General features: G+C 45.0%; 1 protein-coding gene across 1 annotated transcript; it reads right to left on the bottom strand.

The window, feature by feature from the left end:
* Positions 1–1,478: 1,478 nt before the first annotated feature.
* Positions 1,479–5,207, bottom strand: LOC115552814 (zinc finger MYM-type protein 1-like). The gene is made up of 4 exons (XM_030369155.1): positions 5,027–5,207; positions 4,582–4,662; positions 4,367–4,447; positions 1,479–4,261 (listed from the first exon to the last, which is right to left on the bottom strand). Exon 4 carries the CDS (start codon positions 3,777–3,779, stop codon positions 1,926–1,928), a length of 1,854 nt encoding a protein of 617 aa, XP_030225015.1. The 5' UTR covers positions 3,780–4,261; positions 4,367–4,447; positions 4,582–4,662; positions 5,027–5,207; the 3' UTR covers positions 1,479–1,925.
* Between the last annotated feature and the right edge of the window lie 10,951 nt (positions 5,208–16,158).

Genomic DNA, 16,158 nt, shown 5'->3' with positions numbered 1-16,158 from the left:
TGCGTTTGATTTCACTTATTTATTTCCATCGGTCAGACATGACTCAATACAATAACATAACGGTGTAACCTGTGAATAGTACGTCTGCATACGTTTCTATAATGAATAAATATCATTATCCACCCATGAAACAAGCATAATCAATCATGAAGATTAGCATGCTGAAAGCATGAGAGCGTGAGACTGGTCCAGAAGTTTCTAGCTAGTACGTTTCTAACTATCTAGTGTGTGTAACTATAACCCGAGAGTTCTTATCTGCCACCAGCAGTAAGATTGCGTGCAGCTTTATTAGATCCTACCAATACAGAGAATGTCTGTTTCCTGTGCGTCATGCACACATGCATGCAGAAATATAACACAGCATACCGTGTTCTGTGTGTGTGTGTGTGTGTGTGTGTGTGTGTGTGTGTGTGTGTGAGCACTGCTTTATAATAAACCGCCTTACACTTCGCAATCTGACACTGTAAAAGGGCAAAGTAAAGGTCAACAAATATTGTCATGCAGATTCTTTATTTACTATTCCAAGGCTGCCACTATAGGTCCCTGTCCCTTCTCCAGCCCGGCTGTATTACTGCCCGCCTGCTACGAAGAGCAGGCTGAACATAAACCGTTCACAGGACAAGGGGACCAGACAGGTTCCATCTGCATGGAGGGACGGTGCAAACAGCACAATTGATTGACCTTTGAATAGTAATAACTGATGTTATGGACTCTCTTAATGACAATTAAGGCATGCTCTCTGAAGTATTCCTTGCACGTTATTAAATAGTGTTGGAGAGGCATTGTTTATTGAGCCTTGACCTATGCTTCGTATTATGAATTTCCAGGGTGCAGCAGGATATAAGGCAGGGTTTATCTCCATGATATCAGCTGTTTTTCAACATCTAACTAAAACGTAAAGGGTAAATACGCAGAGAAATAACAGCTTTATGCTCATGACAACCTACTGGCAGTATCCATACTGAGACGATCACTTAGATGGACAGCTCCAGTTTATATTTTACAGTTGTTAAAGAAAATGAGATTATGGCATCTGCTGGGGAAACAGTCTCTGGGGAAAACTGTAGGCTCGATCTAAAGACCAGCCTGCTCTCTCCATACTCATAAACACACACACACACACACACACACACACGTAATCAACTTTGACTCTTTGTACTTGTGGTGATCATTGAGGGCGGAGCCCACAGTCAAGGTTGAAAGTGTCAAGGGTAAAAATGTTACAATAATGAACCCATGAATAATGATTGTTTGCTACATATCGGATTTGTCCAAGGGTCCTAAGAAGACATGAATACAAATCCTCATCTGCCTTCCTCCTGCTCCAAGGATCTCTGGTGTGTGGCGGTTCAAGGAGAAGGCAAGCCTCGGGTGTTGAGGCTGTGGTCGGTCGTGTGTGTGTGTGTGTGTGTGTGTGTGTGTGTGTGTGCAGGGCCGGTTCTGGCCCTTTTGTAGCCCTAGGCGAGATTGAGTTTTTGCGCCCCCCCCCCCCCCAATAGCGAGCCGAGCGTTGCCCTGTTAATTTACATTGCTATATTAAACATCACTTAAGACGCATATTAACTGATTTACCTTTACTTTGCTTGCAGCATTTTCACACAATTATAGCTCCACTATACTACATTGCAAATAAATGTGTGATGCATGGACAACAAACAGAAATGTTTCAGAATATTTTCTTTTTAATTATTTTAAATGACTTATATACATTCATAAACACTTAAGCATACAAGTAAAAATAAGCCAAAAGTATCAAGTCAAAATATGCAAATATATACAAAAATGCTACAAAGAATGTTATGAACTTAAAAAAAAAACACACTAAAAGAACACTATAATGGACACCAGTTTAACTATTAAACACTCTACGAACAAAAGTGCAGTTGTATCGGGCATTTCTATTGACCTTTCAAAGTGACGCAGCATTAGAATTTGACAATTCTAGACTTCCTAATGGCAAATGTGTTGATGGTATCATCAAATGATATCTGACTTGAGACCTCTTGGTTGACGCTCATCAGTGCAAGCCCATTGAGGCGTTCTTGACTCATCGTTGACCTTAGGTAGGTCTTCAGTAATTTTAATTTTGAGAAGCTTCTTTCAGCAGAAGCTACAGTCACAGGTAATGTGACAGCAATTCTTAGGGCCACCCACATATTTGGGAAAACTTCTTCAAGTTTCTTCTCTTTTAAGTGATTTAGAATTTCCATTGTCGTCATGCCGGCTTTTGGCAATGCTTGGAAATTGTTCAACTCAAGTGCCAGTTCCCTCCCGTCAAAGTCTTTATGGTCACCTTGGCTCAGAGTGTTGCTGAGGGTTTCGCACTCCTGGGCGAGTTCTTCCTCTGTCAAATTAGGGAAGTTAATTAACACTCCAAACTTGTCCTGAACATCACCCAAAAGCTTGAAGCGTTCTTGCAGTGATGTTACCGACGCATCGACAATAACATTGAAGAAGGAAATTTCTAATTTCTTAAGTGCGTCTCCTTCTGGCTCATCAGGGGATTCATAAGAGAACTGTCTCTTTGTTTTTCTCAGCCTCTTCTGCTTTAGGACGGTGTCCACATTGATCTCCTCACAGAGATCTCTTGCGGATACCTGAGCAGAAGCGAACCCAGTGCTTCTATAGCTCACCAGAGAGTCTACTGTTTTCCTCAGGAGATTCAGAGCCACATCCAGCTGCATTGACACAGACTGCAATGCTTTGCTGACATGATGTATTTTGGCCAGCATGTCATACCACACAATGCTACAAATGGTGAAGCGGTATGACCCAACTTCTTCAGTCAAAGACTGTGCTTCAGTTATTACCATTGAGTCAGTGGCTTTCTCCCTGACCTCAAGAAGGGCATCCCTCACCTCCGCTGTCTGGAATCTCACAGCCTGCACACTGCTAATTCGACTTTCCCATCTTGTATCTGACCAGGATTTCACAGTTGTTTGGACGTGGTGCTTTAGGATGGCCCACCTTTGTGTGGAGGCAGAGAATAGTGTAAAAATTCTTTGTAGGTAGCCAAAATAACTGAGTGCATCCGTAGAACTTTTTGCTGCATCCGCAACAACAAGATTTAAAGTATGTGCTCCGCACGGGACGAATAAAGCTCTTGGATTTTTTTTCAGAAGTCTAGCTTGGACACCTTTGACCTTTCCCTTCATATTTGCGCCGTTGTCGTAAGACTGTCCCCGGCAGTCTTCGAAGGGAAGGTTGAACTCTTCTAGTCTCTTCAGAATGAGGTTGGAGAGGCTTTCTCCCGTGGATGATTCAACTTCAAGGAACCCCATGAAATGTTCTTTTATTTTTGGGGTGTCGGTGTCGTCTGCTGCAACAATTCTAACTATAACCGACAACTGCTCTACGTGGCTGAGGTCTGGGGTGCAATCCAAAATAATGGAATAGTATTTGGCCAGCTTTATCTCCCTTAACATATAGTGAACAATTTTTTCACCAATGCAATCAATTAGTTCATTTTGAATATCCTTTGACAAGTATGTTGCATGCCTGGCTCCTCTCTCCACATCAGCAACATGTTGTTTGAGAACTGGGTCAAACCTGGCCATGAGCTCAACTTCCTTAAGGAAGTTCCCATTATTTGGCTGGTATAGTCTGTCTGAGCTCCCCCGCATGGGAATATTTCGCTCGGCCAAAGACTGTATTATGGCGACCAACCTGGTCAGCACATCACGCCACCTCCTCCTTTCAGCTTGAAGGAGTGCCATTTCCATTTTGTCAATTGTTTGGCCCTTTTCAAGTCGAGTCTCCAGTTCCTTCCATGAGGTCATGTGCCCTAAATGCTCTGAACTTTGCTCATGGCTTTTCAGGATCTCCCCGCAATTCTTCCAGTCATTTAGGCCACTACTATTGAGGTTAAAATGTTTCTTTGAAAAGAGCTTGCAGCAGAAGCAGTACAGAGTATTGGTTTTCCTTGAATATACAAGCCAGCTTCTCTTGACTTTCTCCCCATTGACTAATTTCCTGTAGAAGTAGTGGTGGTGGCAGCTTCTCCCATCATCTCTTTTGGGAAATGTAAAGTCTGGATTGGTCTTGTATGGTCCTCTACTAACTAACTCAGTCCTTACCGCATCACAGAGGGCTGGCCAGTCAGCAGGATCTATGGGTGCTCCCTGGATATTAGGAATTGAGGAGGGTGAGGTGTCTGCAGGCGGCAGTGTAGTAGCAGAGCATGTTGCGGTTGTTGTTCCTTCACTGGTCTCAGTGGTCTGTGTTTTACTGGTGCCTGGAATACTAGATGTGGCCCCTTCACCTGTATCAGCCAGATGTGGTTGAAATTAGTTTCATAGGGATTTCATAGGGATCTTCAAGTACATTTTGTCAGGTGGTTGTTGGCTTAGTTATGCAAAGGACTTACTTGCTTCAGGCTGCGTGTCCCTGGTCTCAGTCGTCTGTGTTTCACTGATGCCCTGAGTGCTTGATGTCCCTTCACCTTCACCTGTATTCAAGCATATAGTATACCAGACAAGCAGTGTTTAATAATGATGTGAAAATGATCATGTATTTGAATTACTTTTAGAAAACAAGCTATGGACGTGGCTTGAATAAATACTATTAAATAGACTCACTCACCTGATGCAGGCTGTGTGTACCTGGCCTGTGTTCCACTGGTCCCTGGAGTACTACTACTGGATGTCCCTTCTCCTGCTGCAGCTGTATTTAAACATAGAGTTCATCCATGCTGTTCATTACACAATTGCATTTGGTCATTTCTATCATCCTTCCACATAGTTGTATTGTACAAATACATTTTATCTGACCATGTAACTTGTAGTAGGTAACTTACAATTACTACCACCACTACTATTATTACTACTAGGCTGCTACAAGACTAAATAATACTACTAATAACAAAAAAGTTATAATAATAATAGTAATAATTGCTAATAATAACAATAACAAAAACAGCAACAATAGTACTAGTACTAGTAGTGCTCTGTAAGGTGACCTTGGGTGTCTTGAAAGGCGCCTCTAAATTAAATGTATTATTATTATTATTATTATTAGTTGTACTTACAAAGTTCAGAGAGAGGTGAACATGACGGATCAGGTGTCCTTTCTCCTGCAGGTGCTGGCTTCTGCAAATATTGCTTGAGTGCATCTGGCCAATTAAAAAAATATATATACGAAATACTGTTTATTCCGTGTTTTATTTGGCCTTTTGTAAATTCATTGAAACCGAAACCGAACCGTAAAAGGAAAGGGAGATTACTGGTTGAAGTCTTTTCGCTCGGTTTTAGCCCTACGGTTGATACGGAGAACCGAGCAAAAAGACTACAACCAGTCTCCCTTTCCGTTTCCGGTTAGGGTTAGGGGGGGCCTGAAAACGCGATTTGAAAATTCAATCATTTCGAATTATAGAATTCAAAATTAGCCAAATACCCGGGACAGGACCAATAGTAAGAATTTCGTTGGTAATCACTCTTATTTCATCCTAGACAAACCAGAAACGGGGCTCAATGTTCAAAATACCGGAATTGTCCCTTAAAAGTCGGTGGCTAGCGGTGGCTAGCGCCGCGGTAGCTGCCTGAGCGGCCGCAATGTTACATGATGCACTTGACAGCCTGACATGAGTTTGACACTATAATGGCAGAGGTCAACGTCAATTACCTCTATACTGGGCTTTCTTTTCTTCTTCTTCTTTTTTACGTTTTCGTCCTTGCGCGCCAGAGGGTTTAACTTTAGTCCTTTTCATTTTAAGAGTCAATACCTATGTCAAGCTTGATCGACGCATCTTAATTTACCGAACGTAACGTCTTTCACGCCACGCAACGCCCCGCAACGCCCTTGATCGACGCATCTTAATTTACCGAACGTAACGTCTTTCACGCCCCGCAACGCCCCCCCCCCCCCATGGAAAATGATTTACAAAAAACATAAAAAAAAACGATTAACTAAACGTCTGGCTGAGGGGGCGCCCTAGGATAATCGTGTTTAATAATAAAAAAAAATCTTCGCTTGTTTAATTAAATTAAATTAATTAAGGGCGCCGCTAGAGGGCGCCCCCAACACATTTGTCGCCCTAGGCAATTGCCTAGGTCGCCTATGCCAATCGCCGGCCCTGTGTGTGTGTGTGTGTGTGTGTGTGTGTGTGTGTGTGTGTGTGTGTGTGTGTGTGTGTGTGTGTGTGTGTGTCCCTTCATGTGTCCCTCAGTATGTGTCAGGATGGGTGTGAAGGAGTTTCTATAGGAGGCTGTCATTAGGGTGTTCTGGAGGTAGGAGTGTCTCTGTGTGCATGTGATTATTGTTTGGTGTGAAGCTGTCACATGCGTCTGTCCTTGCCTATGTGCCCTTCTGTGTGCATCCACGTTCGCGCACGCGTGTGTGTGTCTGTGTCTGTTCTCGTGTGTGCTCTTTTGCGTGTGTCTGTGTGTGTGTTCTCGTGTGTGTGCGTGGGTTCTCGTGCATGTGTGCGTGTGTGCTCCTGTGTGTGAGTCTGTGTGTGTGTTATCTTATTTCCTCGCACACCTGCTCCATCGTGAAAGGTGGCCGTGTGTACCTGGTGACTACATCCTCCCTGGCTGAGCAGGGTCTGAACCATGGCGGCCGCCGGTAAGCTTAACAAAAAGCAGGATATCTTTTAAACCAAACACATAGCCAAGAACATCTCCCAAGAAAACTAGAAGCAAGTTCCAAAGTTTGGAGGCTGAAAAGTCCTCTAATCAGACAAACATTGACAAAATGTAGAATTGTAATTCTGCATGGCGGAATCTGAAAAACAGAAGAAGAGAGCGAAAGGAAGAGCTGGAGAGAGAGAGAGAGAGAGAGAGAGAGAGAGAGAGAGAGAGAGAGAGAGAGAGAGAGAGAGCGAGGGAACGAGCGAGCGAGAGAGAGACAGAGAGAGCGAGGGAGCGAGCGAGCGAGATAGAGAGCTATGGAGAAACAGAGGGTGAGAGAAAGAGAGCGAGCAAGAGCGACAACCAGAGAAACAGAGTTGAAGTCAGACTAAATGGGTGTGGTCAGGAAAATACAACAAATGCATCCAGATATGACCTCTACATCAGCCAACCAATGACCTTCGTTCAATGAAAATAACAACCCGACTCCCTCCTCATCGGCCTGGATGCAGGTTCGACAGAGCGTTTAATGGCAATGAAAGGTGGATTTGCAATGAGATCCAGTGCTGTTTTCAGTTCCCTAATGCCTTAGGATGGAGGACCATGCATCTTAAAGACTTTAAATGACAACAACGTCCCAGCCACCAAAACTCAGTCCCAACACATTTTTATCAGCGGCACTAATTAGCACCGAGCCAATACCTTCATTATTGGCTTCTCTCTCTTGACGAGCGCCGATCAATATGTGAAGGTCTCACTCGATTGACCCCTGAAGGCACCCCCCAGCTCCCCCCCCCCCCCCCCCCCCCCCAAGCCCTCTTACAGAAGTTATTTAATGAGAATATGGTCGCCACAAGGGACGGAGGGGGGGGGGGGGGCGGGGGGAAGCAGTTGAGCAGATGGTTTTCAAATCCAGGCTAACATTGATGAGTCTCCCTAAGGAAGTCCGTTGGGATTATTGACGCAAGGGCTTATTTTTTTCTATTTTTTTTTTCGGTGCAGGAAAAAACATTCTTACGTTGGAAGCGTTGCCATTTTCTATTCCCTGGGAGCGGGGAGGGGGAGGGGGAGGGGGCGTGGGCGCCGATAGGCTGGTTCTTAGGGCCATTCCGATTACCGAGCCCACGCATGCACAAGCTCCACAGCGTTCCGAAGTCAGCCATCAAAAAGTTGTTGATGCTCATAAAAATGTAATGTATATCTGCATTTTGAAAGTGTCCGATTTAGTGTGCGTTGGCTTTGGTAGATGCGCTTGTGCACATATGATGTGTGATCTCAAATGTGTACAATACAAATACGGCGGCGTTTATGTGGCTATGGCCTTGCCTGTACATCGTTTCTTAGTAAGAGAGGCAAAGGAAAAGGTAACCAGCTTCTGGATGTAAGGAACTATTAGAGCAAGGGAAAATATAGTGACTATAGTCTACGGCCCTTTCAAAGAGAAAGAAGAACAAAACTATATTATTAAAGCTATTATCTGGTCCATTTTTAAGATAACCAGCCATAATTATATATTTTTTACTGTATCTTCCATTAGTTTGATTGTAGATTTGTTTATGTCAAGAATAAAACCCCACGTAACAACCTACAATACCCTTTCATACCACCAGGGGTACGCTCACCACAGATTGAAAACACTGCCATAAACAATCAGCTACCTCAGTTCTCATTATATGCTCAAATTATGTCTTTGAGGGTGAGCCTCTGAAACATCCATTTAAGATCCATTGTTTAGCAGCCAAGACACTAATTTGTAGAAATATATCATTTCACTTTGATTGTTTTTGACTTGTGTTTGATTTGTTTTTCTGTTCTGGTTTACGTCCAACAAAGGAAATAGACTTGCCTTTAGACTGCAGATTTATGGATGTGTTTCACATACAGTACCGACAGGCTAAGGGGATTTAGAGGCCCGTCATAAATCCTCACTGTGGTTAGCAGTCACTGCCCTGTAAGGTCCCCCTATTGTACATCCAAATTACTCAGTCATCCATTGATGGAGTAAGGTCCGCCTGACAGTGTACAGAGAGAGAGAGAATGGAGAGAAATATAGAAAGAGAGAATATAGAGAGAGAAAAGAGAGAGAGAGAAAAGAGAGAGAGAGAGAGAGAGAGAGAGAGAGAGAGAGAGAGAGAGAGAGAGAGAGAGAGAGAGAGAGAGAGAGAGAGAGAGAGAGAGAGAGAGAGAGAGAGAGAGAGAGAGAGAGAGAGAGAGAGAGAGAGAGAGAGAGAGAGAGTGTAGAAAGAGAGAGAGTGTGTGGAGTGAGAAGAGAACAAGAAAACATTTACCTCGAGATCGACCACCATGGATCGACAAATGAGGCGGGGAGAAGGGCCGAGGTAAAAACACGGACACGGTTCACAAATCTCGCAGAATCAGCTGCGAGGAGACTTGTAAAGGAAATCCCTGTACGATACTCTGGAAGCTTCATTTGCTCGAGTCCCACGAGGATGAGGGAGGTGCACGGGGGGGGGGGGGGGGGGGAGCACAGGCTATTAGCGCAACATGGGGTGTGCCATTAAGGCTGCATGAAGGGACTGATCTGCTCGTCGCTGCCGACATGCCAATAAAGCCTTTACTATAGGCTTCAGCATGCTCCCCCCCTCCCAGGAGAGTCCGTCCCCCCCCTCGCACCGACCCCCCTACCCCCTAAGAGGAGGTCTGGGGCGCGGTGGGCTCCGTGGCCCGGACGTGGGTTTAAAGGGGGAGGGAGATGGTTTGTGTAAAGCGATGAAATCGACTGGATTAGACTGAAAATAGAGGAAACTTCAATGACTCTCAAGGTAAATAGCTCAGAGTACTTCTGAAATGTATTCTCTCGGGAGAACTTCGAGACGATCGAGTGAATTCGACCTCAGGATCCCAGCCGCACGCGGCCTCAAAGACCGTGATATTCGAGCGATGGTATTGTGAGTACTCTATAAGAACGATGGCTCAAGGCTCAGCTACTGTTATTGTAAAGAGCAAACTTACTCCTCACGTTTTATTGATTCATCACTGCGCCAAATGGGCCCTAGATAGTAGATATCCATCCAGATGAAAAAGCAAAACCAAACAACAGAAAAACTCACCCGAGAAAAACTCGGGTGATGCCATGCTGAGCAGTTCTGGGTGTCCGTTTGGATCAGGTTTCCTGCACAAAACACACACACACACACACACACACACACACACACCCTGCTGACAGCCGAGGGCAAGCGTGTGGACTTCATGGCTCTGAGCCACGCTGATTGCCCTGACAACCCGGGCAGTTCCACCACATGGGGAAAGGGCAAAGAGCAGCCAGACACCAACCTTCTCTCACACTCCAGCAATGATGAGCATGCCTGACCATGATTGCATCCCAGTGTGTGTGTGTGTGTGTGTGTGTGTGTGTGTGTGTGTGTGTGTGTGTGTGTGTGTGTGTGTGTGTCTGTCTGTTTCTGGTTGTCTGTGTCTGTGTGTCTGTGTGTATCTCCATGTGTGTGTGTGCGTCTCTATGTTTGTGTGTATGTGTGTGTGTGCGTGTCTATGCGTGTGTGTGCGTATACGTGTGTGTGCGTGGCTGCTTGTGTGTGTCTGGTTGTGCGTGGTCGACCCTTGTAAAACATGGGTCCTACATGGATCTGCTCCTATCCCATGTGGTGAGCCGCTCAGTCGTGGAGGAGCCGGAGAGGGGAGACTACTTCACCAGTGGGGGGAGGGGGGCCCTCTGAAAGTCACTGCCCGCCCACCCATCGCTACGGCGATGCTGTTGGTTTATTCATTCCATAACGGTAATATGGTCGAAGGTCTTAGTTCTGATGAAACCGTGGTAACAGGGCGGTGCTGTTCCCGGTGATGAATGAAGATAATGATGAATAATAAAACAGGGTTTCACCCCCAGAAATGTATTTTCAGTACTTCAGTGAATCACCATTGTGTTATTTTTGTGTGAAATGCAGAACATCAATATAACTTCATTAATGTGGTTGTCATAGCATGAGCGTGACGAGCTAAGCTAAATCGTGGTTGGGTAGACAAGGCATGCCGTGGTGCATGGCATACAGAACCTTATACACCAGTAAAACAAATCGGTTGTACCTATCTAAATGACACTTATTATTATTTCATAATAATAATTTCCTACCTTCTTTGTTTTGCAAGAAATTCTGAAATCTCCACAGCTATTTGTGTAGCAAAGTGGTCCGGCCCATTCAGGCGTTGTTTCAATGTTTTGGATTCAAAGAGAGCCATGGGGAAAAACAACACACTCTCACTCATGGATTTGAGCGAAAGTTTCATAAACATATCAATAATATAAACACAGGCCTGAAGATTTTATATTCTTACATCATTTAATAAATACAAAATGTTGCCCCCCGAAATATCAGAACCATTGTGTTAAACCAGTTAAATGCCATTAGTGCTCAGCCTAAAAGCGTATTAACTAGTTTGATATTACTAAGCATGCTTTATCCTATTCCTTGGTTTCAGGGGGGGTGGCTCATTCAGAAGTTAATGAGCAATGACAATTAACTCGGGTAATCGTCTTAGCCCCCTCGGTGCTGTATTAAACAAATATCTAGAAATGCAGCGATGTGAAACAAAACAACCCAGGCTCCTACCAGCGCTGGGCTGGGCTCCTATACAGATCTGTTAGGGGGGCTGTTCCAGCAGCCCTTTGGCCTCATGATTGAGGAGAAGAACAGCAATAATATACCGTTTTAATTTTTGGCCGTTTGTAGTACGAAGCTGCCAGGGAAACTGGATAAACAATGTTCAAGGAAGAGAAAAAGCCTAGGGACTTCTGGTCCTGGGTGAACAGAGAAGGTATCTGTAATGAGCGTTTACAGTGGAGCTAATTAAAGATGTTTACGCATACTGGCGTTTTTTTTTTTTGTAGGAATTCGTAAGAACATTCAGAGGCAAAGTTCTCATCAGCACCTCTGGTCTTACCTTATTCTCACACACATAATTCCCATTCCGGCCTCGTTAACCAACGGGCCCCTTTGGTTCCGCTTAGTGCAGACGAGGACCGATGAGCTTGGCCACTGTCTGACGGGTCTCAATACCTCTGACGGGTATTTCTAAAAGTACTCCATTTGTATTTTGAAGATGATTGCCATGGCGGATTAGACAGGACTCCCCAAGACTCCGATCAGGAGAAATTACTTTGAGAGTAGGTTTTCTTTGGCAGGGTCCTGCAGACTAAGGTCCAGATGAGCCAATTGGGGCAGGTTTGGACGACATGGCTTTGACTGGTTTGAGGTTGTAGGAGACAGACTGCCAGACCGTGATTCCTGGAGAAGCAGTTGAAATCGTTTTAATGTTGCCTTGACAACAAAAGGCAGACATGTAATGTAATGTAACGTTGATGGGGTAAGGGGTCATGTTTTCAACAAGATTCTGGATTCAAAACACATCTCGTCTAACTGAGTTGAAAAGGCTTATTCTAGTATTAAATCACATTTGCTCATAAACTTAAGAAAGATATTTGGCCGTCAAATCTAGGCTGCAAGCAACTGATGAAACCATGTCCGGGAGAACTGCCATTATAACAAACCAGCGGTCACTCTCAATGGAGGTCAGAATTTAAAAACTCAGCCAACCAAAAGGGTTCCCCAGAATTCAAAATCCAAGAAACTATTAACTAGTCTCTAGCCAAATAAGTCCCTGCAGTCAGAGATCAATGCCAGTTTGTACCAATTTTAGCAATATTTAAAACACGTTTTATACGCCCCGTGCCAGTGAAATGTGGTGTTTTTGCCTGAGGTACCAAACAAACACAACGCTCGTAAACCTGTGTTTACCCAGCCTGTGGGGAAATACTACCTAGCATCGAGCATTATTCGGCCAGTCTGCCGTATACTTCCACCAACGACTGACCTCTCCTATAATTCCCTCAGATTCCAACGAAAGGGACACAGTGGTTCGAGCAGCCACTGTGAGAGTACATTAATCTAGGATCGACTGGGCAGGTAGTCAGAAGTGCCCTTGTTCTTTCTGAATGGGAGGTGACCTTATGGACGTAAGAAGAGCGCAGCCATGCAAAACGGTGAGTCTCTCCCAGGGACTCTGCTGAGCTTTGAGATTTATCCCACATCTATTTAGCGCGCTGGCCTTGCCATGCAAAGCACTGAGCACCTCAGCCGCACTTCAAAGTTACACTTGCAGCAGCAATAACATGTTTAATTGTATTTTTATATCAATTGTGTGTGGTTTTAAACACATGCAACCCACATACATTAAAAACAGCAATTTGCAACGTACCACGGTGAGAAATAACGGCTAGACTAAAATAATCCAATCATTCCAATTAGCTGTGAATCTCGTCTTAAACCCTGATCCTAAGACTGCCCAGTAATCCTAATGTATTGCCATCATGTTACATCCCTCTAATCATCCACATCCCGACAGTGATTTGGAAAGGCTTAAATTTGCAGAGCGGCGCAGAGAGCAATGCTTAGCCCTTATAGTTTAATACTTTCACTTTCACATAGTGTCATTTCAACTCTCCAGATAGCGCTCGGCTAAATTGAATTGCTTATGCAAAGATTCTCCAAGATTCATATTCATATATAGATTCATGTGTCCCCGTCGTTGATATGCACCCGTCATCGCTTTTGATGAATTATGGGAGGAGAAAACTGACGTGTAAAACTTTAAGCAGCCGAGGATTAGAAGGAAGGAATCCGTGAGGATGGTTTTAATGGGATTGGTCCGAACACGCGACCGACCAAAACGAAAGAGAGGGGTTAGAGGAGCTCTCCCTGTACACCCCCTCATAATCTCCTTGACCTTTACCCTTTGCCCGGGGCACCATTTCAATTAATGCACCAAGGGTACCCCGTTCAGTTCAGTCCAGTCCACCGCCCTAAGCTCTTTCCAAGATATTTCTCTCACTATTTCATATCTTTGCTGTGGGATTAGCTCAGGGCACGCAGAAAAACCTGCAGGAAAGTTCACACCCCCCATTGAGAATATGTGCGAGCCAATTTTCCTTCTCTGCGCTATCTATTCCCCGTTCGTATGGAAGACAAGAAAACGCTCGGCCAGTATCCCTCTTAACCTCCCGGGCCCCTCCTGAGGCGGGATGTCAGGAGCGGAGCCATGCAAGGTTCAGACCCTTCTGCTCATGCTGCATATTCCTGTTGATTACAGTAGGGGGGGGGGGGGGGGGAGGTCTCTGCAGTACCGTAGACTCAGGCCGACGCTACCACCGTTACGGAGCCCTATCTCCAGCCTGCCCTCGTTGACCGGATGGAACCGGCCTACGGAGGTCAGGGCGGTCAGGGAGGTCACCCCGGCGTGGTCGGTGTAACGTAGAAGGTTTCAATTGTTCAGCCGCATCGACGCGCTGTGAATAACCGGCGGAAGACGGGTGTTGCCGACGTGGACGCAACCGTGGCGTTTATAAGCAGCGTTGTCGGGGAAAAAGAATCATGGAAACGCTGACGATCACAGATTTGAATTTAATTCAGTTGGGAACATTCCCCATTAAACTCTTCTGAAGGGGGTTTCTCAAGATCTGTATTGTAAGCACATTATTAAACGCGTATTTACGGCCTCAACAAGGAACACGGCCTACAGGCCTGCAGATACATTTATGATATGTGGGCTGGATCGCATTTTCATCACATTCAAATGCCATATCTGTGGTAATCATCAATGAGTGGGATTGTGTGCGTGCGTGCGTGCGTGCATGCGCTTGTGCGCGCGCAGGAGATAAGATAGGCAGAGCTCTCACCTCTCTTTCCCGGTCTACAGAGAAATTAATTGGCATATCCCGTTGGGCAAGTGATTGCACTATCATAACACCATTATCTACTTCCCTTTCGTTAGGCGTATGAATTATGAATTGTGATTTCAGGCACAGCGGTACTACACACGCATGATACACAAAAGACGGACGCACTTTTTTTTTTCTCCAACATCTGTGATTAAAACTATTAGCAACTGCCTGCAGGACAGTGGATGGTTGCAACCCAATCGACTCGACTCCGGGCCACACACACACACACGTCTTCATGATCCCGGCCACACAGCTCCTCTGTTTGTTTAGCCGAGGACAAGGGCACGTGCGAAACAATTGCAGGCATCTGTCATCCTTGGCGAAGGTTACGGCGGCACTCGCCCTGCTGCTAGCTAAAGAAGTAGTTCCTTGGCTTCCATTCAGAACACTGGGGTTCTGGGGAGATTTAGCCCATTCCTGCGCTACCGAGATGCTAACCATCCACTTCAGAGACTCTTACGCTCCGAGTCCAATTACTTCTCCCATGTAGCTTCCCACTGTGGGCAGAGACAGTTCTTTTAGAGCTGTGAAATATTATTCAGCCGAGGCACTTACTCTTGCTAGGAAAGAATTTGAGAGTGTTTTGCTGTTTTAGCTTTTCTTTTTTCTTGTCATGCTGGGAAGAACTTTGGCAGCATCAGTATGCCAAACAGGAGTTCAGTAACTATCAAGAGATCCATAGACAGGAAGGTTTTGTAGATGTACCCAGAACCCCATTTCATCACCGCTGTATCTCTCCCACATGGACCCTGAAAGCCCATCACCCATTGTAGATGTACACTGAGGTTTCCTAACATACGTTTTCTCCAACATAAAACGGCCAACATAGTCGCTGGTCGTTGTTAAACTGCTGTACTGTATGAGCTAAATCCATCAACCTCATCTCTATTAGGCTTTTCCTTTGTGTTAAAACAATCCCATACAGCATGCGGGACCCCGTTTCATAAGAAAACAGAGGGGGGGGGACTATTGGTTCTGATTGGTGGACTAGAAGAGAAAACCTGACAAACTGGGTGCAATGTTGATTTATGATTCTTCATCTTGATGACCAAGCATAATGTTGAAAAGTTTGATACGCTTTGTCGGATAAAGCAAAAATATGTTGTATGTTGCCTAAGAGAAAAATTTCGGGGAGTCAACCATACTATATGTAACATACATGACAAGAACATCCTCATACCCTCTTACGATGTAAATAATTCACACACACACACACACACACACACACACACACACACACACACACACACACACACACACACACACACACACACACACACACACACTCTAATGTCAGTATAGGGCCAAACAATTCTTTTTAGGGGGGAAATTACCTTGGGGCCAATTGCTCACACAATTACTCTCACAAAAAATGTAATATATGAAGTAATTCATACCCGGCATCTTTTATCACCAGCAGCATAATGTACTCCTGCATATCAACGGCTTAATGAATACGACTTGCATATTACACAACAAGTATTCAGGAGAGTCATCATTAATGACTCATTATTGGACAATCCACTGCTCGGCTAATGAAAAGCCGCGGCAGCCAATCCCATGTAATTAGCTGGGCCGTTCAGGGAAGCTCCATCGATTAACGCATACGGTTCATCGCTCATCTTATTGGAAGGCCTCCAAGCCTATGGGTATGGCTTGCAGCATATGCTCAGTGATTAAGATGCAAATGAAGCAGTTATGGGGGGAGGACACAGTATCAAAAGGCCATTTGCCTTCCGAACCGAGCGGCGGATCAGAGCTGCTCGTTAGCCCGCGCGTCAATCAGAATCCCAGTTCGTCAAGCGAGGGCGTCTCTTTGGGAGAGAGACCAGGCTGAGC

This window comes from Gadus morhua, chromosome 10 (genome assembly GCF_902167405.1).
Source record: "Gadus morhua chromosome 10, gadMor3.0, whole genome shotgun sequence".
In the NCBI taxonomy this organism is placed as follows: domain Eukaryota; kingdom Metazoa; phylum Chordata; class Actinopteri; order Gadiformes; family Gadidae; genus Gadus; species Gadus morhua.
This window is presented reverse-complemented; position numbering and strand designations above follow the sequence as displayed.